We start from the raw sequence: 27321 nt of genomic DNA on the forward strand, positions 1-27321 counted from the left end.
CTCCTTCCACCTATCCCACCTCCATCGCCCCTCCCCCAGGTCCCTCCTCCCTACCTTTTATCTTAGCCTGCTTGGCTACTCTCTCTCATTCCTGATGAAGGGCTTATGCTCGAAACGTCGAATTCCCTATTCCTGAGATGCTGCCTAACCTGCTGTGCTTTAACCAGCAACACATTTTCAGCAGGGAAATTTGCTAGAACTGCTTGGGAGGATTTAAGCTAGTAAGGTGGGGGGTGACCCAGGGAGATAGTGAGGAAAGAGATCGATCTGAGGCGGGTATTGCTGAGAACAGAAGTAGTCAAACAGTCAGGTCAGGCAGGGACAATATAGGACTAATAAATTAAATTGCATTTATTTCAATGCAAGGGGCCTAACAGGGAAGGCAGATGAACTCAGGGCATGGTTAAGAACATGGGACTGGGACATCATAGCAATTACGGAAACATGGCTCAGGGATGGGCAGGACTGACAGCTTAATGTTCCAGGATACAAGTGCTACAGGAAGGATAGAAAGGGAGGCAAGAGATGAGGGGTGTGGCATTTTAGATTAGGGATAACATAACAGCTGTGCTGTGGGAGGATATTCCCGGAAATACATCCAGGGAAGTTATTTGGGTGGAACTGAGAAATAAGAAAGGGATGATCACCTTCTTGGAATTGTATTATAGACCCCTCAAAAGAAATTAAAATGCCTTCCTAACAACCACTGTCTAACTAAGGGCAGATATTTGCAGTAAACTGACACTCTCCATGAAAGTACAACAATCACCTGTTCTAAAGAAAAACTACTTATTGGGATTGTATTATAGACCCTCTAATAGTCAGAGGGAAATTGAGAAACAAACTTGTAAGGAGATCTCAGCTATCTGTAAGAATAATAGGGTAGTTACAGTAGGGGATTTTAACTTTCCAAATATAGACTGGGACTGCCATAGTGTTAAAGGTTTGGATGGAGAGGAATTTCTTAAGTGTGTCCAAGACAATTTTCTGATTCAGTATGTGGATGTACCTACTAGAGAAGGTGCAAAACTTGACCTACTTTTGGGAAATAAAGCAGGGCAGGTGACTGAGGTGTTAGTGGGGGAGCACTTTGGGGCTAGCGACCATAATTCTATTAAATTTAAAACACTGATGGAAAAGGATAGACCAGATCTAAAAGTTGAAGTTCTAAATTGGAGAAAGGCCAATTTTGATGGTATTAGGCAAGAACTTTCGAAAGCTGATTGGAGGCAGATGTTCACAGGTAAAGGGACGGCTGGAAAATGGGAAGCCTTCAGAAATGAGATAACAAGAATCCAGAGAAAGTATATTCATGTCAGGGTGAAAGGGAAGGCTGGTAGGTATAGGGAATGCTGGATGACTAAAGAAATTGAGGGTTTGGTTAAGAAAAAGAAGGAAGCATGTCAGGTATAGACAGGATAGATTGAGTGAATCCTTAGAAGAGTATAAAGAAAGTAGAAGTATACTTAAGAGGGAAATCAGGAGGGCAAAAACGTGAACATGAGATAGCTTTGGTAAATAGATTTAAGGAGAATCCAAAGGGTTTTTACAAATATATTAAGGACAAAAAGGTAACTAGGGAGAGAATAGGGCCCCTCAAAGATCAGCAAGGCGGCCTTTGTGTGGAGCCACAGAAAATGAGGGAGATACTAAATGAATATTTTGCATCAGTATTTACTGTGGAAAAGGATATGGAAGATATAGACTGTAGGGAAATAAATGGGGACATCTTGCAAAATGTCCAGATTACAGAGGAGGTAGTGCTGGATGTCTTGAAATGGTTAAAGGTGGATAAATCCCCAAGACCTGATCAGGTGTACCTGAGAACTCTGTGGGAAGTTAGAGAAGTGGTTGCTGGGCCTCTTGCTGAGATATTTGTATCATCGATAGTCACAGGTGAGGTGCCGGAAAACTGGAGGTTGGCAAAAGTTGTGCCATTGTTGAAGAAGGCCGGTAAAGACAAGCCAGGGAACTATAGACCAGTGAGCCTGACCTCGGTGGTGGGCAAGTTGTCGGAGGGAATCCTGAGCGACAGGATGTACATGTATTTGGAAAGGCAAGGACTGATTAGGGATAGTCAACATGGCTTTGTACATGGGAAATCATGTTTCACAAACTTGATTGAGTTTTTTGAAGAAGTAGCAAAGAAGATTGATGAGGGCAGAGCAGTAGATGTGATCTATATGGACTTCAGTAAGGCATTCGACAAGGTTCCCCATAGGAGACTGATTAGCAAGGTTAGATCTCATGGAGTACAGGGATTACTAGCCATTTGGATACAGAACTGGCTCAAAGGTAGAAGACAGAGGGTGGTGGTGGAAGTTTGTTTTTCAGGCTGGAGGCCTGTGACCAGTGGAGTGCCACAAGGATCGGTGCTAGGTTCTCTACTTTTTGTCATTTACATAAATGATTTGGATGCGAGCATAAGAGGTACAGTTAGAAAGTTTGCAGACGACACCAAAATTGGAAGTGTAGTGGACAGCGAAGAGAGTTATCTCAGATTACAACAGGATCTTGACCAGATGGGCCAATGGACTGAGAAGTGGCAGATGGAGTTTAATTCAGATAAATGCGAGGTGTTGCATTTTGGGAAAGCAAATCTTAGCAGACTTATACACTTAATGGTAAGGTCCTAGGGAATGGTAAGGTCCTAGGGAGTGTTGCTGAACAAAGAGACCTTGGAGTGCAGGTTCATAACTCCTTGAAAGTGGAGTCGCAGATAGATAGGATAGTGAAGGCGGCGTTTGGTATGCTTTCCTTTATTGGTCAGAGTATTGAGGACAGGACTTGGGAGGTCATGTTGTGGCTGTACAGGACATTGGTTAGGCCACTGTTGGAATATTGTAGGCAATTCTGGTCTCCTTCCTATCGGAAAGCTGTTGTGAAACCTGAAAGGGTTTAGAAAAGATTTGCAAGGATGTTGCTAGGGTTGGAGGATCTGAGCTACAGGGAGAGGCTGAATAGGCTGGGGCTGTTTTCCCTGGAGCATCGGATGCTGAGTGGTGACCTTATAGAGGTTTACAAAATTATGAGGGGTATGGATAGGATAACTGGACAAAGTCTTTTCCCTGGGGTCAGGGAGTCCAGAACTAGAGGGCATAGATTTAGGGTGAGAGGGGAAAGATATAAAAGAGACCTAAGGGACATATTTTTCACTCAGAGGGTGGTACATGTATGGAATGAGTTGCCAGAGGATGTGGTGGACTCTGGTACAATTGCAACATTTAAGAGGCATTTGGATGGGTACATGAATAAGAAGGGTTTGGAGGGATATGGGCCGGGTGCTGGCAGGTGGGGCTAGATTGGGTTGGGATATCTGGTCGGCATGGATGGATTGGACCGAAGGGTCTGTTTCCATGCTGTACATCTCTATGGCTCTATGACTCTAAATGGATATTGGACTCCTCCACACTCTTTGCTATTAAATGTCGGATTTTTGAAAGCGTCCCCAAGGTACAAGTACTTGGTTGTGTTCATCTGTCAAGCTTTTTTCTGCAGAGTGCCACAAGAAAGTGCCCACCTGAGTCTTGTGTCGCAGAACTCATGTGCAACATCATCCACCATTGATCTGGCACTTGCACTATCCTTTGCCTTGCATGTCAGCCACTCATTTCCATGCTTCACTATATGAAGATACCCCTTTATGTTATCCTCAAAATTATACAGAGTCAGTATTGGTGCTGGAGATGGTAAGTGTGTAATGAAGAGATAGAATTACCCTGTACTGCCAGGTCAGTCTGAACTTCTTGGGCATATACCAAAATAATTCGAGCAGGAGTAGGCCACAGTGTCTCCTCACTGTTCAATTATATTATGCCTGATCTTTGACAGTTTATGGCCCAATCCCCATTGATTTGTGTAGGATCCAAAAACCTATGTATCTCAAACCTTGATTGAATTCAACAACTGAGCATCCACAGACTTCTGGGTTAGAGAATTCCAAAGATTCACCACCCTTTGATCAAAATAATTAGTCCTCATTTTAGTCTTAAGTGTGCGATGACATTTAATCTGTAAGTATTAATTTAAACAAAATTTGTAATTTCATTTAAATACCTGTGAAGTCTGTAGTTACTTTTAAGAATAACTGAAAAATTGTTTGAGGTGGTTACAACAATTGCAAAGGAAGCAATTGTAATTCAATTTTTTTTCATATAGTAAGAAATATAGATCCAGATGTCCTTGCAATCTGTGACCTGGAAGAAGTACCAACATAAAGGAAGTTAAGATTCAAAAGCCATGTGTACAGAGACAAAGAGTTGCAGCAAAGAGGAGGATAAAGAGGGTTAAGAGGATAAATTTACATGAATCTGTGTGTGTGATACCGTTTAAAAAAGGACAAAAAGCTGAAGACATGTTTAGAGCAGAGATTGTGATGTGGATAATTCCACTACGATACTTCAGTTTCACTAGAGGTATGTAGCCTGTTGGACAAGGTTCATTAAAGGAGAGAGATAAAAAGTCTCTGGGGAATCATGTCATCAAGATTGTTATGAATCTGGATAAGGAGTTTCTGTTGGAATTTGGGTGCTGACTCTGGGACACCGGGACAGAGTGGAGTTATTGCATGTGATTCAAGAACCAAATGCAATGAATGAGAAAAGTGAGAGATTCTATAACTGGGAGACAGAGGTGGAAAGATTAAGAGATTGAATCTGTTGTTACATTTGGTGGGGGACGATATGAATGCTTGGAATCGCATTAGGTAGTTTTGTTGTACCTGCTATTCCAAGTGTAATTTTTAGTTTGCACGATTTGTGATTCACCTGTTAGTTCAGATTTAATTTATGTTGATTCTGATTTGTATTAATGTAAAAGCTACAACAAATTTCTTCATTTTGGCATCATAGTAGATCTTATTATTATGGTTTATAGTTTCTCCATGTGAATGATAACAAGTAATCCACCCTTTACTCTGAAACAATGAGCCCTAATTTCAGATTCTCCAGCCAAAACAAAGAACCTTTCACCATTTACCTTGTCAAGTCCATTCAGAACAATTCCAAATACCTCAGATCATCAGCCAATCTTCTCAACCTGGTAGTTAAGTGAGTGAATATTAGCACCAGCTCCCAAGCTCTCATGTATTCTTCCTTGGATAAGGAGACCAAGGCTGTGAATGATGCTGTCATAACGAGGAAAGGAACATGGAGTAAACTTGGGAGATGGGCTGAGGAGGGTTTAGGGAAATAAACAGTACATGTTTAAATGACCAGCAGCTTGAAAATTGGAAGACAACGTAGTTGAGGCATTGGGATGGTATATGGGGAGAATGAATAGGCACATGGATATTGTCATTATCAATTGTTTCAGTACATCCAGTGACCATGGCCTTAGTGATGGGTTCTACAAAGAGCCAAAGGTCAGGATTTGCAGCTATGTTTGTCCCCCATCTGTTGCTCCTGCTCCTTCTGGTTATCTTCAGAGAGATCAGAAAGTTTAGTGTGAAGTTTCGAGTGACGTGTTCATTGTGACTTAGCAGCTGGCAGTATGAGTGTGGAAAGCCATGAAATGTGAAAGAGTTAGTTGGACCATATGACTGTCAGATCTGAGTCTCAATTGATAAATGAATCGTGATGGGGTTGTAGTTTATCAAACAGTGTCTGGGACTAATTCTTCAGTTGGTATATGAAGAAAGCCTCACTGATTTTAACTCCATGTGTGAAGTCACTGGACATCAACACCACACTCTGACCAGTGTCTTGTTTTAACCCCCGGTTCGCATCTCCAAGATTTTCTGCTCTTACTGTCTTTTGGGAATTGGTCTGGATGGCCTCATGCCCCTTTGACTGCCACTCCCCACAGGTACATCTCTCCTCCTCTGCAACCTCTTCATCGAGGCTTCCAGTGAAGTTTCAGAAAATCTTGAAACCCAATTTCTTCCATATTGTACCATCTCTTCTGTTGTTCACAGATCAAATTCAGCCATATTTTTTCCATGTCTTGGTGAACCTGCCATTGCTGTTTGGTCTTAAATATGATGGACAATTTCATGGACAGGAAATATCCCAGCATCTGTTATCACAATTATGCAACTTGATTTTATGAGGTATAGGCTACCTTTAAATAGCATCAGCCACATATGATATTGACCACCCCGTACTCAAGATCTAGACAATAAACAACACAGTTTGCAGTGTCTGGACTCTGCCATTATGTGTAACAGCAAGCTACAAAACACTCTCATGCTGCTTCCAATGCAATCAACCAGCACGATTTAATTACTCATTGCAATTCCCATGTCCAGTTTTGGGGTTTTCAAGTTTAATAACCCACCCAAAATTCTGTTCTAAGTTAGCAGTTCATTTTGGCTCAGCCCTGGCCTCAATGTAAGCCACTCAAAATCCCTCTTCGAGGTTGAAGCTGAGAATCCAGCCCTTCAGTACAGTACTGAGGGAATGTTGTCTTGCGGACCAGATACTAAATGGAGGCCATATTGTACCTGACCACTAGAACAGCAAGTCTCAGTATTGTGCCATTGTTAATGTAGGTCCTTGCTGTGTGCTAACTGACTATCCTGGTTCCTAAATCGCAAAATTCCTCATTTTTGATAAAGTATTTTGAACTATCTATCGGCCATAAAGAGGACAGTAAAATCCAAGCTTTCTCTTTCCTCCAGCTTTGGTATGTACTCACCAGCAGGATTTCAATGGTACCCAGGATGTACATGGCACCAGCAAAGGTTGTTCCCAGGTAAAAACAGAGTCCCACAGCACCTCCAAATTCTGGACCCAGTGAGCGGGAGATCATATAATAGGCGCCACCAGCTGTAGAAACATAATAAATAAGGAACATCAATCAGAAATATTTGCATTTCAATGACAGGTCCAATGTCATTTTTTCCTTTGATCTTACATATGATCAGATCAAGATTTTCAAAGGAGGTGATTTAGAAATGCACATACTGTGTGATCATAGGATCAATTAAAACTGCACAGATCTTCTGTTACATGAAATTTGAAGATGTTCTCGGGTCCGTACACAGTTGTGACAAACAGCAACATTAAACACAAATGCTTGTAAGACTAAGTTCTCCACTTCTACACTCAGAGGGAACAAAACAATAAGGAGAGGTGTGAACAGCCACCAATTGTATGTGCTCACAAGATAATTATGACTACTTGGTCATTTTCTCTGCCCTGAAGCTCTTCAACCATGTGCTGAAACAAACTCGCTACTACAGCCACATTTGCTTCCTCAGTGCCTGGACTCCGGACCACCTTTAAACCAGCAGAGTTCAGACCCGAATAGGAAAAACAGTACAGACTACAGATTCAAAAACCCATCAGCAACGGTTCTCCTTCAGGATCCTCCGCTCCACACTCGCAGCAATGCGCCAGCACTTAACCTCTCTACAGTCAGCCCTGCCTCAGCTGAGAGCCACACTCTCTCAGAATTACAAAGGACCCACTCTGTACTATATCCTCAGGAGAATTCATACTGTCAACAAATAGTATTTCAACTCCATCTCAAACATCAAAAACTGTAAGTACAACAAACTTTTATCTACCCACTCCATAACCAGCGCTCCTCAAACATTCCAGGAGATTCCCTTGGCCTCTGGAAAGGCTCAGACACCATTAGTCATGCGGCTCGTGCGGCCACCATCCCCACGCTGATTGATGATGTCACTTCCACCCCCATCATGGCCACCTCCGCCCCTCACAATTCCTCATGCACCACACGTGACATCACTTATGCCCCTCACATCATCGCTGATGTGACACGCTCAGTGACTTCCGCGCCCCCCGCAACTGCCATGTTTCCCACCACGTCCGCCCCTACTAACGCCACTGATCTGCATTCTGCTGACACGCCCCCCACAGATGCCACTGTCACCATCCCCACCCCTCAGAACCCTGAGGGGAACACCACCTCTGCTCATGACTCCACTCCCATTCCCCCCACCACCACACCCATTCCAGTTAGTGGCCTCACCCCCACTCCCAGCTCTACACCCACACCAGATCCCAGCTCCCAGCCCTGCCGAGTTTTCACCTTCCCTCTAGACCTCCCCCTCACTGAGGATGAACGATCAGTCCTCAGCAAAGGCCTCACCTTCATCCCACGCATCAATGAATTTAATACACACCGTGACGTTGAACACTTCTTCCGCCGCCTCCGCCTCTGAGCTTACTTTCACAATCAGGATTCCCGCCCACTTTCCGAGGACCCCTTCGACTGCCTCCAACACACTCCATCCACCTGGACACCCCGTGCTAGTCTATTACCCACCCTCGACCTCTTCATTTCCAACTGCAGCCGGGACATTAACCGCCTCAACCTGTCAAACCCCCTCCTCCACTCCAACCTCTTAACCTCACAACGCGCAACCCTCCAATCCCTCTGCTCCAATCTCAACCTCACCATCAAGCCAACAGATAAAGGGGGTGCAGTGGTAATCTGGCGCACTGACCTCTACACCGCTGAAGCCAAACGCCAACTCGAGGACACCTTTTCCTACCGCCCCCCCTCGACCATGACCCCACCCCCCCATCACCAAACCATCATCTCCCAGACCATACAGAACCTCATCACCTCAGGAGATCTCCAACCCACAGCTTCCAATCTCATAGTCCGGGAACCCCGCACTGCCCGGTTCTATCTCCTTCCCAAGATCCACAAGCCTGACCACCCTGGCCGACCCATTGCCTCAGCATGCTCCTGCCCCACTGAACTCATTTCTACCTACCTTGACACTGTTCTATCCCTCCTAGTCCAGGAACTCCCCATATATGTTCATTCACCACCCACGCCCTCCATCTCCTCCAAAACTTCTGTTTTCCCGGCCCCCAATGCCTCATCTTCACCATGAATATCCAATCCCTCTACACCTCCATCCGCCATGACCAGGGCCTCCAAACCCTCCATTTCTTCCTCTCCCGACATCCCCAACAGTACCCTTCCACCGACACTCTCATTTGTTTGGCCGAACTGGTCCTCACCCTTAACAATTTCTCCTTCGAATCTTCCCACTTCCTCTAGACCAAAGGGGTAGCCATGGCCACCCGTATGGGCCCCAGCTATGCCTGTCTCTTTGTTGGCTACGTAGAACAGTCGATCTTCTGTAATTACACCAGCACCACTCCCCACCTCTTCCTCCGCTACATTGATGACTGCATTTGCGCCACCTCGTGCTCTCGCGAGGAGGTTGAGCAATTCATCAACTTCGCCAATACATTCCACCTTGACCTTAAATTTACCTGGACCATCTCTGACACCTCCCTCCTCTTCCTGGACCTCTCCATCTCCATTAATGATGACCGACTTGACACCGACATTTTTTACAAACCCACCAACTCCCACAGCTACCTGGATTACACCTCTTCCCACCCTTCCGCCTGCAAAAATGCCATCCTGTGTTCCCAATTCCTCTGCCTCTGCCGTATCTTCTCCTAGGAGGACCAGTTCCATCACACAACACACCAGATGGCCTCCTTCTTTAGAGACCGCAATTTCCCTTCCCATGTGGTTAAAGATGCCTTCCAACGCATCTCGTCCACATCCCGCACCTCTGCCCTCAGACCCCACCCCTCCAACCGTAACAAGGACAGAACGCCCCTGGTGCTCACCTTCCACCTTACCAACCTTCGCATTAACCAAATCATCCGCTGACATTTCCGCCACCTCCAAACGGTCCCCACCACCAGAGGTATATTGCCCTCCCCACCCCTTTCCGCCTTCTGCAAAGACCGTTCCCTCTATGACTACCTGGTCTGGTCCATGCCCCCCCCACAACCCACCCTCCCATTCTGGCACCTTCCCCTGCCACTGCAGGAATTGCAACACCTGTGCCCACATCTCCTCCCTCACCTCCATCCAAGGCCCTAAAGGAGCCTTCTGCATCCATCAAAGTTTTACCTGCACATCCACCAATATCATTTATTGTATCCGTTGTTCCCGATGCGGTCTCCTCTACATTGGGGAGACTGGACGCCTCCTACCAGAGTGCTTTCGGGAACATCTCTGGGACACCCGCACCAATCAACCGCACCGCCCTGTGGCCTGACATTTCAACTCCCCCTCCCACTCTGCCGAGGACATGGGGGTCCTGGGCCTCCTTCACCGCTTTTCCCTCACCATCAGACGCCTGGAGGAAGAACACCTCATCTTCCACCTTGGAACACTTCAACCCCAGGGTATCAGTGTGGACTTCAACAGTTTCCTCATTTCCCCTTCCCCCACCTCACCTCAGTTCCAAACTTCCAGCTCAGCACTGTCCCCGTGACTTGTCCTACCTGCCTATCTTCTTTTCCACCTATCCACACCCCCCTCCCCACCAACCTATCACCTTCATCCCCTCCCCCACTCACCTATTGTATGCTATGCTACTTTCTCCCCACCCCCACCCTCCTCTCACTTATCTCTCCATCCTTCAGGCTCTCTGCCTGTACTCCTGATGAAGGGCTTTTGCATGAAATATCGATTTTACTGCTCCTTGGATGCTGCCTGAACTGCTGTGCTTTTCCAGCACCTCTCTAATCTAGCCCCTTCTTAATTCATCCATTTGGAATGAGGTTTACATTTTGCAATCGGAGAATCTAATTTTTAACTGAAATAGTTCCAGGATTTTTTTGTTACAAGTGATTTTTTTCAGGCAATGTATTCCACCGATGGAATTGAAGGCAAGGCTATTTTTCAATGGAAAGCATCAATATAGTTCTGGGTCAACTCCGAAATCATTAGCTTTTTGTTTTCCTTATACTGGCTGCTGACGTTTCCATGTTGGGCTCTGGGTTACCAATCCCCTGGCAGCTTTGGTTGGGCTTGAGTACTGCCACAAATCCTCCAAGCTATGCCAAATCAATGGCCTGCTAACTCGGAGAGGAGGAGAGACCATTGCTGAGTCTTAAAAAGACTTCTTTACAATCCCTTTCATATCATATCCCTCTCCTGAATTGGAGTCCACTTCAGATGATCCTATGCCACAGAGCTGAAATTTATCTGTGACCACAGACTTGATGGAAGTCCTCTCCCTGTATGTAAAGGATTAAAATGTGCAGCAAATGTTGAACAAATTGTAATACTTTCTAGACCAGGATGACCATCATCTAGTAGAAAAAGCAATTTGGGATTTCTTCCTTCGGCCAGTTCAAGAATTTAAAGCAAATTCTTTGAATAAACTGCCCTGACAGTGCAATTTCAAACTTATACAATCCCTCCAGTGTAGAAGCAGGCCACTCAGCCAAATCGATTTCACATTGACCCTTTGTAGAGCATTCCACCCAGACCCAAGTCCTTACTCTATTCCTATAAACCAGCACTTTCCATGGCTAATTCATCTAGCCTGCACATCCCTGGATACTATGGGACAACTTAGTAGGGCCAATCGACCTAACCTGGACATCTTTGGACTGTGAGAAGAAACCAGAGCACTTGAACGAAATCCATGCAGACACGGGGAGAACATGCACACTCCATGTAGTCAGTTGATGCTGTAAAGCAGCAGTGCTAACCACTGTGTCATCCTTATGGTTTGGCTGATCTACAAATCTTTTCTGTGGCATTTCATTGATTCTTGTGTGAATCCATTCATGAAGGCCTTTGCTGAATGGACTGTCAGCTGCAATATTCATGGCAATAACATTCATGTTCTTACAAATGTTTTTAAACTAGTTATCAGCAAATTCCATCCATTACCAGTCAGGAACTTAGCTGCTGTTCTGAAGTCCAGTTTACATTCATTTACCTATGATTAGTCTATTGTCATCCTTTCGTTTTTCCTCAGTGTAATTGCGGGAATGCTTAGAATGGAAATATTTCTGCCTTTGTCCCATACATTTACATAAGTAACAACTACCTTGTTAAGTTATGTGGAAGCTTACAAAAGGAGGTGGTGACATCCAGTCATACCTTTCATCAATTGTATAGTTTGCACTAACCTTTTCAATGAGTCTCCCCTACTCTTCATCAACAATGCCCATATCATTTGTCAGAAGCTTTCATCTTTGACAATAAGGATGAGCGAATTGTTTGTCCAACTTTAAGATGGTTTACTTTTTTTCACTCTAATTCTTATCACTTGATGCCATTAATGAATTCCTAGCGCTGGTTATTAGTATCAGGTGCCATTAGCAAAATACAATAATTAATGCCCTGATGAGGTAAACTGCGAATCCACTGGCATCTTGCTTCAGGTCCAATTTCATCTGTGTCTTTTTCATGGAAGACTTACTAACAACAGTATCTCATGAGAGATTACACCAGTATACAAAAAGTGGTTTTTCTGCAGCAATTTTATGTGAGAGCACCATTTTTTCTTTAGTGATCTCAGTATGTTGGCATCACCAAACTTAAAACAGGTGGATTTTTCGTACTTCTTCAAGTTGCAATAATTTTCACTACCAAGTGAATGTAGGTAGAAATTTTAGCCTATCTGTTTCATGTACTGTTGAAGTGTAATTACCATCCAATACTGAATGGCTGAATGAATCTGTGATAAAGACATACATCAATGGACCAAAGCTCATTGTACATGTTACAAAATATTCTGATTGACCATTATTACTTTTTCAGTCATGGAATTCACTGTGTATCATTTTGAAGACTCTTTTTTTCCACTTTGGCCAATTCATTGTACCATGATATTTTGAGTCAAACCTCAAGCAACAGTAACACGGTGGCTCATTGGTTAGCAATACTGCCTCACAGCACCAGGGTCCTGAGTTCAATTCCACTCTTGGACGACTGTCTGTGTGGAATGTACACATTCTCCATGTGTCTGTGCGGGTTTCCTCCCACAGTCTAAAGATGTGCAGGTTTGGTGGACTGACCTAACTAAATTGCCTATAGTCAGCAGGGATGTGCAGGCTAGATGGATTAGCCATGGAAAATGTAGGGTTAGGGAGATGGGATGGGGGGATGTGGTGGTTCTAGGTTGGATGCGCTTCAGAGGGTCAACGTGGATTTGATGGGCCGAATGGTATAAAGATTCTATTCCTCAGGGTGTTCTGGAGTTAATTAGTTAATTATTGCTGTTGCAATCCTGTGTTATGCTTTATTCCTCATTTGCATTAATGACAGTTTCCAGTATCTGGGTGATCTTGGAATCCAATAATCATTGAGACCACATTGTTTGTGAGACCATGGAATATGTCATTTGTTCCATGAAGGCTGTCAGAAATGAGAGATTACCTGGGAGATTTTGAAGTCAGCTGCATCTGATCCAACAGTGCATCTCTCTTTGGCACCTGAGACCCAGTCAGAACTAGGGGTTTGTCCAGATATGACATCCTAGCACACTGGGAATATACTCCTCATTTGTAAATTTTTATTTTCTTAGTTTCCATAAAACACCTTCAGGCAAATATCCTATGCTACCATATTATACCCTCCATAGACAGAGAGTGAAGATAGAAGGAAAAGCCAGTCTTTATATGGAATAGGTTGATTCACAAAAAAAAACATGACTGCTATATATCCCCAACACCACACAACTCTTTGTAAGAGTAAGTGCCTCTTTGTGTGTTGTTATGAAAACATGCTTTATTAAAAATACTGATTTCTGAAACCACTAGATGGAAAATCCTGTTTGAAAAGGAAGACTAAAAATTTCATTCCAGAAGTTTGAGCTCCGAGTCAATGATGGCAACAGAATTTACATTATTGTACCTTGCATATACCAACACTGACATGAAGGCTTACTTGTCAGCAAAAACTCATCAAAGATAATGAGCTTGTGGAACCTCTCAGGACTGCATGTCTGCCCAACTAAGAAAACATTAAGGCAACTACCTGCGATATTCAACTGGGTAGGGATAACCCATCCAGTCTGACCATTTGGATCCTAGCTAATAGACAGAATTCCCAGACTTGATCAAATCAAGTTACCATTTAGATATAGTGGAACTCGACCATGTTTAAATTACTGATCAGTTGGAGAGGAACAGTCATATGAAAGGTCACCCTTCTGCACATTTGAAACATGGCTTCTCTGCAGTACAGTTAAAACAACTAAATTACCAAAGAATCAAGAACCTTGTCTCCAACTCAATTTACAAGCATTTAAAAGCTATTTGCTGCTTGTAATTATTCAGTTGCCACAGACAGAGATTTCTTCAAGGAATTCAAACCAACACTGTTGTCATCGGAAAAAATATAGTCAAATCATAGAACACCTACAGTGCAGAAAGTGGCCCATCCAGTCTGCACAGACCCTCTGAACAGCACCTCACCCGATCAATCCCCCACTACCCTTTTTTTTGAATATCCAGAGTCAGCTGCATGGGAAAAGAGAGAAACCATTCAATTCCTCATACCAATGTACTCAAGCAATCATTTAACCAATACACTTCACTTGTACTTAGCTTCAAATGACATAATTAACAAGGGTGGGCTCTTGAGACACAATGCTCCAAGGTGTGTAATAACATCTCTGAACAGGTTGACTGGGTAAAAAAAAGTCTTCTAAGCAGGAGGCTGAAAGGATACAGCAAACCAGGCAGCATCAGGAAGTGGAAAAGTCAATGTTTCCTGAAGAAGGTTATACCTGAAACATTGACTTCTCTACCTTCTGACACTGCCTGGTTTGCTGTGTTCTTCCAGCCCCTTGCTTGTCTACTTTGGATTCCAGCATCTACAGTTTTTCTGTCTCTAAAAAAAGTCTACAGCATTCAGGGAAAATAACAAATATAATTAACAAGGCTGGGCCCTGGTGGAGCTGTAGTAGTGTTCCTACCTCTAATAACATCTCTGAACAGTTGGTTAGAAATATCTACATTTAACAAGGGACAGAGTGTTACAGTGGGAGTAGTCTCTTTGAAATATTAAAAAGGATGAGGAAGAAAAGTTTGTTTAGTGACAGCACAATCACCTGATGAAGGAGCAGCATTCCGAAAGCTAGTGCTTCCACTTAAACCTGTTGGACTATAACATGGTGTTGTGATTTTTAACTTAGCATCAAGGTGAGGAATGATGAAAATGTCAGACAATGATCCATTAAAGAAGGCTGAGATTCAGTTACAGGCCTAGACATTTCCTCATATAGTTCTTTGTCAAATCGTGTTTGGTAATGTGCTTTGAAACATCTTGGGAAAATTTAACCACATTAAAGGCACGACATAAATGCAAGTTGACATTTCCAAAGCGACAGAAATGCAGCAATTTGTACCAGTTAGCAAAAGAGGAATAGAAGAAACTTACAAATAGGAGTAATCCTGAATATTAATAGAAAGTATTGGAAAGGAAGCAGTATTTCCTAACCAACAGTTCTAAATAAATACTTATAAGGGGGACTAGGTGGTTTTGCAAGACCGTGAATTTATGTCTGAAGCAAACTTCATGTCTTCAGTCTCCGAAATTAATTCTGATAATTCTGAGTCATCAAACTAAAACAATAAAACCTGATCCCAGCAGTTGTAGCTTGCCTTAAAATGTACAACTTACCACTATGGTATTGAATAAGCTGCTGAGCTCTGTAAAAAGAAAGTTCAGTTGTTCTAATAAGGGAGATCTTTACTCTGGTTAGTCCTAGTATTCATTGGTCGGATATGCAAGGGGAGTGCTAGCCTCCAAAGCCTTTCTCTAGTGAGATGTAACTGACCTTGAAATTGCTGACTGCAAGATAAAGACAGTCTTAAGCCCTGCCACTGTTTCCTTCCTGGAGATAAACTTGAACTTGCCAATCAACAGAAAAAAAAATGTGACTGTAGTCATTAGTCTTTAGAATAACCTTCTTCTGAGACTGTCAGCCAGGCAGGGTGTGCTAACAATTGACTGATCATTCAACCTCTTTTTTAGCTTATTATACTCTCACTTCATGCAGCCAATTGTCCTCTGATTGTCCATAAATTGGACCAGTAAACTCCCTACCTTCACTCATGATTGCTCTCTTGACCTTACCATTTTATGAATCCTTCCTACTCCAAATCCATTGTATAAATCGGTCTCTTCTGTGATGAGGGTTAAGAATATATTATTTTTGTTTGAGAGCTGAAGTTCTAAACTGGAGAAAGAACTAATTTTTGTTTTCAGTTCTGTGAAGATCTGACTGCTTTTTAAATAAGGCCAGCAAGTTATTTTTGAACAGTGAGCTAAAGATAGCATGTGATTTTAGATAAATGACTAGCAAGCTCCCTGGTGAGACAAACAGAAATGTTTGCTGACTTGATGCTGACAATCGAGAGAAAGAGAGAGAGAGAGCAAAAAACTAAGACGCCCAGAAGCAAGATTATTCAGACAGAAACTAGTTCAGTCAAAGTGAAGAGGTCCTTAACAGCAGAGATGCTGTTGTTAGCAGTCCAAACAGTCAGGGCTGGGAAAAGGTATAGTCACAGATTTCCTTCATAGCAGATGTTCATATTTGAAAACCACATACAGAAGTTCTAAGTTGTGAACAAGCAATTACATCTTGGATGTTTAACAAGATTTCAATGATTAATCATCTGGACCCATTTGACAATTTGCCTAATTTTGCAAGTACTTCAGTGACTGGCACTTCTAAGATACTATGGAGAGCTGTTAGAACACAAGGTACCAGCGACCAACTCTTGGATAAATGCTAAGCAGTAATGTACTGAAATGAATGATGGAGAGCTGGATCATAAAACCCCAACTGCATTTTATTTTCATGGTCCCAGTCAATCTTTATTACATTTCGCAATTAATCCACAGTTGCTAGCATTATCCTGCACACACAAGGAAAATATGCGAGAACGTGTCCTATTTCAGTTCTGTAATGCATCTTTTTATTGACCTAAATAGAGCAGCTTACTTCCCCAGCAATCATAACCACAGCCAGTTTGACCTCATTTCTTTTCTAGAAAGCTTATTATTTTCAAACAAACAAACAGCAATCTATCCAAAGACTGAACATTATCTTCTGTTGTTAGACGATGAAAATCATGCTACTTGAGATTAACCATTCTTTGGTGTTTTATTTATCCAGTAATTCCTTATCCCTGCTGATTATTAGAAGCTGACAAGATTTCCAAGTCAAAAATTGAAATAATAATGTTGAGATAAGAACTGTGTACTAACATGTGTAAAAAATCTCTTTCCAACTCCGGTAGTAGGGTTTTAATGAAAGTCTGCTCTTTGTCAATAGTGCGAGTCAAATTAATTGAGTGAGCTGAATGCAGTTTTTAATGGATGTTTTGAACTAGACATCATTTGGTTCTAGTAAGCACTAGACTGTCATTTTTCCTCAAATAAATCACAATGAATTGCAGGAATGATCAGACAATAAGGGAGCAGGCAGTATTTTCTGAGATTGGTGTTAATGCATAGTGTAGTGGTGAGGGAGTTCAATTATATAACCATGCTGGACCTACTGCAGCCTGCAAATGCCTTCATTTTAAGAATTACATCTTCATTCACATCTACCAGGGTTTCACTCTACAGTATTCCTGCAAACTCCTTCAACCCTAAAACCTTCTGAGAACTCAGCATTCATCCAACTCTGTAAATCACTCACTTCCTTCATCTCATGGCAACAGGGCTTTTAGTTACTTAGGACCCTAAATTCAGAAATTACCTTCTAATGCCTTTTCATCTCTCACTTCAGCATGCTCTTCTACTTTAAGATGCTGCTTAAAAGGCTGTAAGCATTTGGTCATTTGTCTTAATGTTTCTTTCTTAGGCTCAGTGCCAATTACTGTCTGATTATACTCCTATGGATTTTTTGTTGTGTGATAAAATAATGAGTAAAGTTACTGATGTTTCCACAGGATGGAAAACAATCCTGTTGCAAACAGTAACATCTCTCTTTAAAATAAAAAAATTGGATTTCATCTGCTCTGCTGTATGTGCTGTGTTACTAGAGGAGAGAGACTGGTACCTTTTTAAAAAATGAGAATTATTTTAAATTCATTTCTAAAGCTGATTAAGTTACACATTTTCTTGGCAGCATTTGTTGTAATAAATAGCCACTTAATGCAAGCTTAGCATTTCTCCAGAGAAAACTGATTTCTTCTAAAAATAGGCAAAAATGTTATTACTTCTTATATAGTGAAACACTGATTGATGATGTAAAATGAAATAATGATCTGAATACCAATGTGAATAGCAAACCAAAGGCAGCTCTATGTTTTACTGAGACATTCCTTGAAAATAAATAAGTTTTAATTGGACTAATTTTCAAGCTTGAGTTTATTGCCAGTTAGTGAAAGTTGGTTAGCTCAGCTGGCTGGGCAGCTGGTTTGTGATGTAGAGTAATAACCAACAGCATAGATTCAAATCTAATACTAGCTAGGGTCACCCTGAAGGACTCTCTTTCTTGACTTTTCTCCGGCCTTAAGTGCAGTGGCCTTTAGGTTAAACCAATGCTTTTGTCTCTAATAAGGGAGCGTCCCTATGCTCCAGTAAAACTGTGGGGACTTTTATTGTAAGTTATATTAAAAGATTTTTCAAACTAATTTGTTCACTTAGACTCTTTTGGGTGGAATTTTTAAAATTACAGACCCAAATCTTCTTATCTGGTTCAGTACCATTATTCCCACTAGAAATTGTTCACATTTATTTGGTGCTATTTGTCAACTTCTCGGCCAGAAACCTTCCCAATCGAAACAGTGCATAAAATTCCAAGAATGCATAGTTCTGCTGTCATTAAGGCTGCATAATATCGTCAGACCTCATCTCTGTTTCAGCTCATTTGTTGCAGAAACCCTCACTCATCCCATTTTTGTCTTTAGTCTCGCAGCCATCAACAATCCCGTACGTATGCCCCATTTTTATTAGGACGTGCCACATTTTGTGGTTTATAGTACACCTAGCCACTTCGATAACTGACAGTGTGTAAGGTAAATGAGGGCTTAGGGTGGCAGATGGATAAAAGGTGGTTTGCAAAGGTATGCAATTGAGGCGATAAGATGCCAGGGTGGGTGATGGTGGGCTGATAAAGGGCTTATGCCTGAATCGTCGACTCTCCTGCTCCTCAGATGCTGCCTGACCTGTTGTGCTTTTCCAGCACTGCTCTCTCAACTCTGAGCTCCAGCATCTGCAGTCCTCACTTTCTCCGAGTTGATTTCAACCTTACTGCGAAGCTTCTTCTAAGGATGCCTACCTTGAAGAAGTTCTCCTCTCTTTACAAAGATCTCAGTGAGTCTCTCTCTCTCACTGTACTCCCCAAGTCCTCATCTCTGTCCTGAAGCTCTTCAGCCACATCCTCAAGCAGACTCACTACCACAGACAGATGTCCTTCCTCCGTATCTGCCTACGGAACTGTCTGATTCCACATGGACTCCGGACTACATTTAGACCAACCCAGATTGGACTATTCCTAATGAACAGCTTATGTCCGAAACGTCCATTCTCCTGCTCCTCAGCTGCTGCCTGACCTGCTCTGCTTTTCCAGCATCATGCTTTCGACTCTGAGGTCCAGATTCTGCAGTCCTTACTTTCTCCTCGGTGATGGCTACAAGTGTGTGAGGAGGTGGGCGGCACGGTGGCAGAGTGGTTAGCACTGCTGCCTCACAGCGCCAGAGACCCGGTATCAATTCCCGCCTCAGGCGATTGACTGTGTGGAGTTTGCACGTTCTCCCCGTATCTGCGTGGATTTCCTCCGGGTGCTCTGGTTTCCTCCCACAGTCCAAAAATGTGCAGGTTAGGTGAATTGGCCATGCTAAATTGCCCGTAGTGTTAGATAAGGGGTAAATGTAGGGGTATGGGTGGGTTTTGCTTCAGCGGGTCGGTGTGGACTTGTTGGGCCAAAGGGCCTGTTTCCACACTGTAAGTAATCTAATCTAATCTCTAGAGTGCCAGGTGCTGAGGTGGCAGGGAAGTAGATTGTAAGGGAACAGATGTCAGCTGGTTGACGGTTTAAGGCAAGGTCAGGATGTAGGTTTCAGATCAATGGGAGACTCGTGACTGTATAAGTGGGGTAGTCAGGTGTGGAGATTTGGTGGGGCCAAAGGGAGGTGCAGAAGTTGGGTTAGGGAGGGTTTTGGATCCAGGAGTGTTGAAGAGGTCAGTTTAGTGTCTGGTTTGTGGAAGGGGTGTTGTCAGTCTGGAGGGGTGTGGGCAGACGGTTGGTCAGGAATCAGCTTAGTGTATCAGCTTATCAGAAGTGAGGTTTGGAGCTGTAGATGGTCAGGATGGGGTATCCAGGTTTGGTGGGGGTGAAAGATTGGGTGTCAGGTCAGGGATGTTGTATCCAGAGGTCAGTGAGATAGAGGTTGCCTTGAAGCTCTGCAGGGGTTAAAGGTTGGTTTGGTTGGGTCAGGGGGAGGGGGTATGCTTGAGTATCAGTGGAGGTCTGGTAAAAGTCTGTGATTTCACTTCCTAGGTCAATCTTTTGGAGTCAACTGTGTAATGATTTCTGCAGGGTGCCAAAACAAACTGATGCAATAATTATCTTCCCAAAAGATGATCTGAATCAAATGTTCATACTGTTACTTATACTACAATAAAGTAGGTCACGAAAGAAATTCTTTGTAAAAGATGTGTAGGAATTTATACCAGTTTCATCTCTCTGCTGTTTTAGTGGCTGGGTTAACCTGTTCATTTTAAACCACTTCATGCCTTCAATGAAGCACCCAGAGGAATTTTAAAAAGAACTGTCAAGTAATTACCACTTTGCTGTGCCAAGTTGCCATCAAAGTGCCTACATTATTTTTGTAATTCCAAAATCTATCTTATTATTCTGATTATTTTGTTTCTAAGTTTGTTGACAGAACCTTGTAATCAGCTTGTCTTCAGTTAAATGAAACTGAACTTAATACAGATTGCCACGGATAAATGTCAATCTGACGAAAATATTTATGTTTTCTTTCTTCCAAGCTGCAAATATATTAATTCTGAAGCATAGAATTGTTTGACCCAATAAAATCTCATCTTGTTGGTATTAGAATTTCTTTTTTTTTAACAGGAGAACAATTCCACAGACTCCCTTAGAACCAATAGCTGTATTTTGCTTCAACTGTATACTTTCCTCTTTTGCATTTTCATGTGCTGATGATTTTCCTCTACAATCACAAATGAAAAAATATCAATTTTGCTTACGGTTAAAGTTACAAATATTCATGAGAAGGGCTCAAAAATATTTAAAGTTATGAACAATTTTGAAGTAGATATGGGGATTTTTTTTCTATTCACAGGAGATTCAGTAACCAAAGGTGGGGTAAGGTATTCATGTGGGTGTCATTGGCTAAACCAACATTTATTGCCCAGAGAGCAGTTAAGAATCAATCACATTGCCATGCATCTGGAATCACAAGCAGGCTAGAGTGGGTAAGGATGGCAGATATACTTCCCTAAAAGCTATGAGTGAACCAAATGGATTTTTACAACAATCATCAGTGGTTGCATGCTTGCCATTAGACTTTTTTTTATTATTCCAGATTTTTATTGAATTCAAATTCCATCATCTGCCATGGTGGGATTGAACCCCATGTTCTAGAAAATTAACCAGGGTACTGGATTACTCCCACTAACATTACCACTGCACTGCCACCTCATAGGCAGCCAATTATGATGATCTGGGAGGAACTATTTGGAAGGGCGATGGACGCTGATTCATTTAAATAATTACATAAATTAAATTAGTGCATGAGCTGGGGAAATGAGGAGACAATACATTTTAAGTAGATATTTCTCCAATAGAGTTATGCAGGCACAATAGCCTCTTTCTATGGTACATGGTTCTGTCTTGGTGTTGTTCTTGGCTTTGGGATGAGCTTCCAACCAGCTAATCCTGCTATCAACAAGACCGCCTATTTCCAATTTACTAATATCACCAGATCTCATCTCTATTTCAGCTCATTTGATGCAAAAACACTCATTCATCCTACTTTTGCCTTTAGTCTTGACTTTCCAACATATTGCTGGCTATCCTCCCAATTTTTCCCAGAATGAGGTTGTGAGTGGAAATTTTGGAGGTCATGATCTCCAAGACAGAAATGGCAGCCATGGAGCTTTGACTGAATGCAAACTGTTGCTTTCGTGCTGTAACAGACAGGCCCCTGAGTTTGTGACAATTTCCAAGCCTCAAAGTGGTGTCACAGTGGGAAAAAGTTTGGGAAGCACTGTGACCATCCAAACCTCTGCTGCCCATGTCTTTGTTTGTACTAAATTTCATTTACCTGTCACCCCCGTGCTTAGTAATCTACATTAAGTTCTCAGCCAGTGACACCTCTGCTTCTCATTCTTGATTTAAAAACTACTGCATAGTCTCTCCTCTCCCTATTTCTGTCATCTCCTCCAGCCCTAAAACACTCTGAAGTATTTATCACCTGTGAAATAGACTTCAAGTGTGTGGGGCTTAATTTTTGTACATTATAGTGAGTGTATGTTTTGTTGAGACAGTGTTCCTTTAAGCCATGATTCATATGACACTGGTGTGTGTTAAGCCAATGTTCATTGGCTTGTTTAAGCTTTGAAACAGTGTGCAGCTTTGGAATAAATCCTCCTTGTTCGGCTGCAGCAGTTTATGTATTCTTAGTTTTGATTGGAGTCTAGCCATTGCCCAGTATAGAGGCATTCAGCTTTGGGATTCCCTCTCTAAATCTCTGCACCTTATTACCACACTGTCATCTTTTATCTGGCCTCACACTCCCTTGTGCAGCTCAGTGTATGATTTTGCTTAATAATACTCTGGTAAAATGATTTAGGATGTTTTATTACATTAAGCACAGTATATAAATTATAAACCGTATTGAATTATGAATTATAATGAAAGTAAAATACTGCGGATATTGAAAATCTGAAAACAGAAAATGCTGGAAAAAAACTCAAGAGGTCTGGCAGCATCTGTTTTGGTTTACAGTATACTTGTTCTGATATGAAAATACTGTTCTGAGTTGTCAGCTTTTTGTCTGCTATTTTAGATTTCCATTGAAGGTTAGGACCAAAGCTTGGGCCCCAAGAGAGTCCTGTACTCTACCATAGATCAATGATGGGTTCTGTTCACACTGTTATATCATGTAACTTAATAAGCATGAAGCAGGATTTATTATTTTATCACTGTTTGAATGTTGTGATCTTTTCAGGGATACATCTTAAGATAAAAGTTTTATTTATGATGGCTGTTTTTTTTTCTGCTATACCAGTCAAAATTAAAATGAATAACTGAATAATACTTGGTTGACAAATGTTCTTGCCTAAGGTTATCAAAAGCACCAGAGGGGAATCTGTGCTTTACTGATTAATCTTTTAACTCAAATGCCATGACAACAAAATAATTCTTAATGTTACAGTAGTCAAGTTGGTCACAAGTCTGTAGTATTATCCAAAGTAAGAAAAAAATTAAAACTGCTTCTAACGTCCCTCTTTGCTTCCTGAGGCACTACGATCCCAAAAAGCAAAGGATACATCTGAAAATGCAGACATTTTTAATCTGGCTTCCACAATGTTAAATTTTTGTAATGATTTAGCTTATAAAATTTACATCAAGATTATAATAAATAGGAGACTGTTACGTGGAGTTGTAGAACATAAATGCATTTGAAGGATCTAAATCTGATGTGTTTACGTTAAATAACTGAGATAGTTCGGTATTGCTATTGAGGGCAATATTCGATTATGTAAAGTACAGGCTGTCAGCCTCAGTATTGATGGGGGCCTTAGGGAAGTTCTCAATGCACACTGTCTTATGGTCTGAGGAAAGGGGACGGTTGGAGTTAATTAAGGGACAATGACTGGATTCATTGAATGTACAATTCATCTGCAGCTTCTTATAGCCAAATAATGACAGTTCCACTTGAGTAAAAACCCTTGTAATTGTTCCAGTAGCAGATGAAGGGAGAAAGGTGTGTCAAAGGTTAAACTCCCCTGCAGCACAGCTCCCAGAGGCAGCAATCGATGCGAGAAAACAGACAGGGCAATGCGATCGTGTCAGGGTGATAAATAGCAGTTAATTAACTGAAGTTCAATGCAGAAGGAATGTCAGGATGCAAAGTGGGGCCTGACAGCATGCTGTATTCACAGGCTGCTGTGCAATCACTTTGCATGACTAGCAAAATGCTACCAAGGAGAAACACCAGTCTGCAGTGCCAACTGACTGCAGCAGCTACCAGACATTTTATACAACTCACTTACCTATGCCTTCTAAATGCCAATCTGAAATATACAATATTGTGGGAGTGTGTACCTGTAGCATAGAAAGATGGCACCTGGTCCAATGCAACTGTGCCTGTTCCATCAAAGAGCTATCCAATTAATCACAATATCATTAAGAAATCAATCATTTTGCTTTTGAAGTCCTTCACTTTTCCTGTTGAACAACACTGTTTATACATAACCAGCTACAAAACAATTATATATAATTGCATAAAAATTATAGTTTGACACTATGTTAAATCTTATGCCAGTTGCATTGAAGTTCATGTGTGTTATTTCTGTCTGACACACCATTTGGTTTAAAGAATGAGTGCAGCAGAATAACTGTGCTCCACCTTGGAATAATTTGAACTCAGTTTCTTATATTCATTTTAGATATGATTAAGCAAATATTTTCTCAATTCTTGTGCCAACTGAAAACATAAATGTAGAACTGTACATACATTAATGTAAAGTATTACTGATGACTGGCACTGATGTCGTCTGGACTCAAGCTGGTTGACTAACTGACTTTCCCAATGGATTAGAAACTACAGCTGTCTGCACTTGAGATTGAGCTAATATCTTTATAAGAAAATATCACTTGACATAATGTCACACTGATGCTATCATTTAACTCACTTGAAGGTATATACTGGATTGATCACAGATATCTGCAATATCAAAGCACCTATCAGTTGAAGGGGAAGGTAGTCACTAAACTATTAATCCAGAGGCCCAGTTTAATGCTCTGGGAAAATGGGTTCAAATCCCATCATTCCTGATGAAGGGCTCTGGCCCGAAACGTCGAATTTCCTGTTCCTTGGATGCTGCCTAACCTGCTGTGCTTTAACCAGCAACACATTTTCAGCTCAAATCCCATCATGACAGCTAGTAAAATTTGAACACAATCAGTAAACTCTGGAAGGAAAAGTTTGTCTAATAGTGGCCATGAAATCATTGTCAGTCGTTAGAGCCAGTCTGATTCAGTACTGTTTTTAGGGAAGGACAATCTATTGTCCTTACCTGGTATAATCTAGATGGGACTGCAGACCCATAGCAGTGTGAATGACTTTTAACTGTCCTCAGAAATGAATGGTCAAGCCACTCTGTTCAAGGGCAACTAGAGATGGGCAGTAAATGTTAGTTGAGCCAGTGACACTCACAGTTCCTGAAAGAATAAAGAAAAATTAAATCTCACCACTCCCCTGGTTTTGGAAGACAGTCTCTGGACAGTATGGTTTTACTACCAGTGGGATTTGAACAAGGACTAGGAGTTATAATAACCCAGGTCTTGAGTTGCCAACTATCCAGGACTGACATGGAGTCTCTAGGAACTGAAGATCAGTAGTCATGACATTCTGTGTGCAGCCCTGGAGGATAATCATTGGGCCATTAAATAAGATTCTTTTAGTCAGTCACTTTGAAGGTTTCTCTTTAACAGATATGAAAATATTGAAGATGAGAAGAAAGGCTGACAGTTAAGCATCATCCATTTGAGTGAAGAATAATTTTATTTTCTAATTGTTGTAGGAAGGCAGGGTGTCACAGGATAGATGTGTTGGCTGACTAAGAGCTGGAGTGTGCGGGATGAAGCCTCTAGGAATACATTCAATCACAGTTGGCCACTTTAAACAGGATAAGATTCAATACCAGCATTCCAACTGACATGATCTGTCACCTGCTGACAGAGTTGACAGAGTTAAAATCAAGGAAGCACAAACATTTGCAATGATAAATAGACTGTTGTAATGTCATTACTCTAATCCTATCAGATGTTTAGGATTGGGGATGGTTTGTTGATGGAGGCAGCCTGTGCACCAGATGACATCATAGAAACAAGACTTTATACTTTATACCAGCTGCTATAGATGCTCTGGCATCCTTCATAAACATTTGGTGCAATCTTTGGAGAATTGATGGTTTAATAGTTTTTTAAGTGTATTAATTTTACTGAAGATTCAGTTTGAAAACTGACCCACATGTTGGCGGAATGTGAAATGAAGGAACTGATGTGAACATGGCAAATGGATCATTATGGATGGGATACTGCAAATCATGTGAAAATACAACTAAACATATGTTGTGGCTGCAATCATCCAGCAGAGCAAGTAATTTCAGAGTAACTTGGCAGTGGAACATTAGCTGGTGCCAAAAGAACATACACAATGCAAAAGTGACTAAGCATTATATTGATGTAATTCCCATTTCAATTTTAGAGCCATTGGTTGCCATGGTTACAGCATGTGGCTCTTGTGTTACCATCAATATTGTGGGATTAAATATTGCATCTTATTTTTTCAGAAATTTACTATAAAAGGTTTGTGTGCATTGCATTTTGCTTGTTTGGGTATATGTGTTTGCATTTATGTTCCTACATGGCACAAAGGCATATGTAAGCACACACATTAAAAGACAAGAATATGTGTAAAGAGGTGTAATATTGTGAGCATTTTCATGCTCGGTCTCTTCCAGGGAGTACCCAAACCATATGCTTATTTAGTACTTTGTGTGTATTCTATTCATATTTCATTAATATATCATGGATAACATCACAACGAAAACATACAAAATGGACATAAATATAAAATTAGAAAGCAAAGATAGAAACTAACAATTCATCTTTAGAGAAAAGAAATGAATAAATAAGCTGGAAAGAGAAAAGCAGGTAAATGTGTAGGAAATAATAAGTACTATATAGTCCAATAAATGTAATTTATTTGTTCTCAAAACATGGCTGATACTCAAAATTATTGTTGATCATTGGTTGCCTAGTTATGCATTTTGTTATCCAGTTGGAAGTTGAAATGAGCATTTTCGATCTTGGAGAAGTTATAAATGGAGCTTAACGATGTGGAGTCATTAGTGAACAACTCTATTCATGACCTTTGATAAGCAGCCAGAGATGGTTGAGTGACAATAATTCTTTGTTGAATTCTTGCTGTGATGTGTGATGATGGTAAACCACAACCAACAGCCACAATGCTTTTTCCATAATGTTGGGTATGATTCCAGCCAGTTTTGGGTTATGTCTTTCATCTCCAGAGACTTTAATTTTAATAGGGCCCCGTGGTGTCATATTTACACAAATAATGCCTTAGATAATTCATGGACAATTGCTGCTTATGTCTAATTTTCAGCTCTCATCCATAACTTATCCACAGCAGGTCAGATACTAGGAATCCTGCTGTCATCTCCTGACTCCCCAAAGACATAACCCAAAACTGGCTGGAATCATACCCAACATTATGGAAAAAACATTGTGTCTGTTGGTTGTGGTTCACCAAGCACAAGTCAGGAAATGTGGTGGAATACTCTCTCCATTGCCTGGATGAGTGCAGATTCAATAAC

General features: G+C 41.5%; 1 protein-coding gene across 1 annotated transcript in view; it reads right to left on the reverse strand.

The window, feature by feature from the left end:
• Positions 1 to 27321, reverse strand: part of LOC132822645 (solute carrier family 12 member 5-like) — a 340455-nt gene that overhangs the window by 129477 nt on the left and 183657 nt on the right. Inside the window, exon 7 of the mRNA XM_060835891.1 lies at positions 6637 to 6767. Within this exon, the coding sequence (XP_060691874.1) occupies positions 6637 to 6767 (131 nt within the window). The remainder of the gene's footprint in view (positions 1 to 6636; positions 6768 to 27321) is intronic.

The sequence above is a fragment of the Hemiscyllium ocellatum genome, chromosome 15 (assembly GCF_020745735.1).
Source record: "Hemiscyllium ocellatum isolate sHemOce1 chromosome 15, sHemOce1.pat.X.cur, whole genome shotgun sequence".
In the NCBI taxonomy this organism is placed as follows: Eukaryota; Metazoa; Chordata; class Chondrichthyes; order Orectolobiformes; family Hemiscylliidae; genus Hemiscyllium; species Hemiscyllium ocellatum.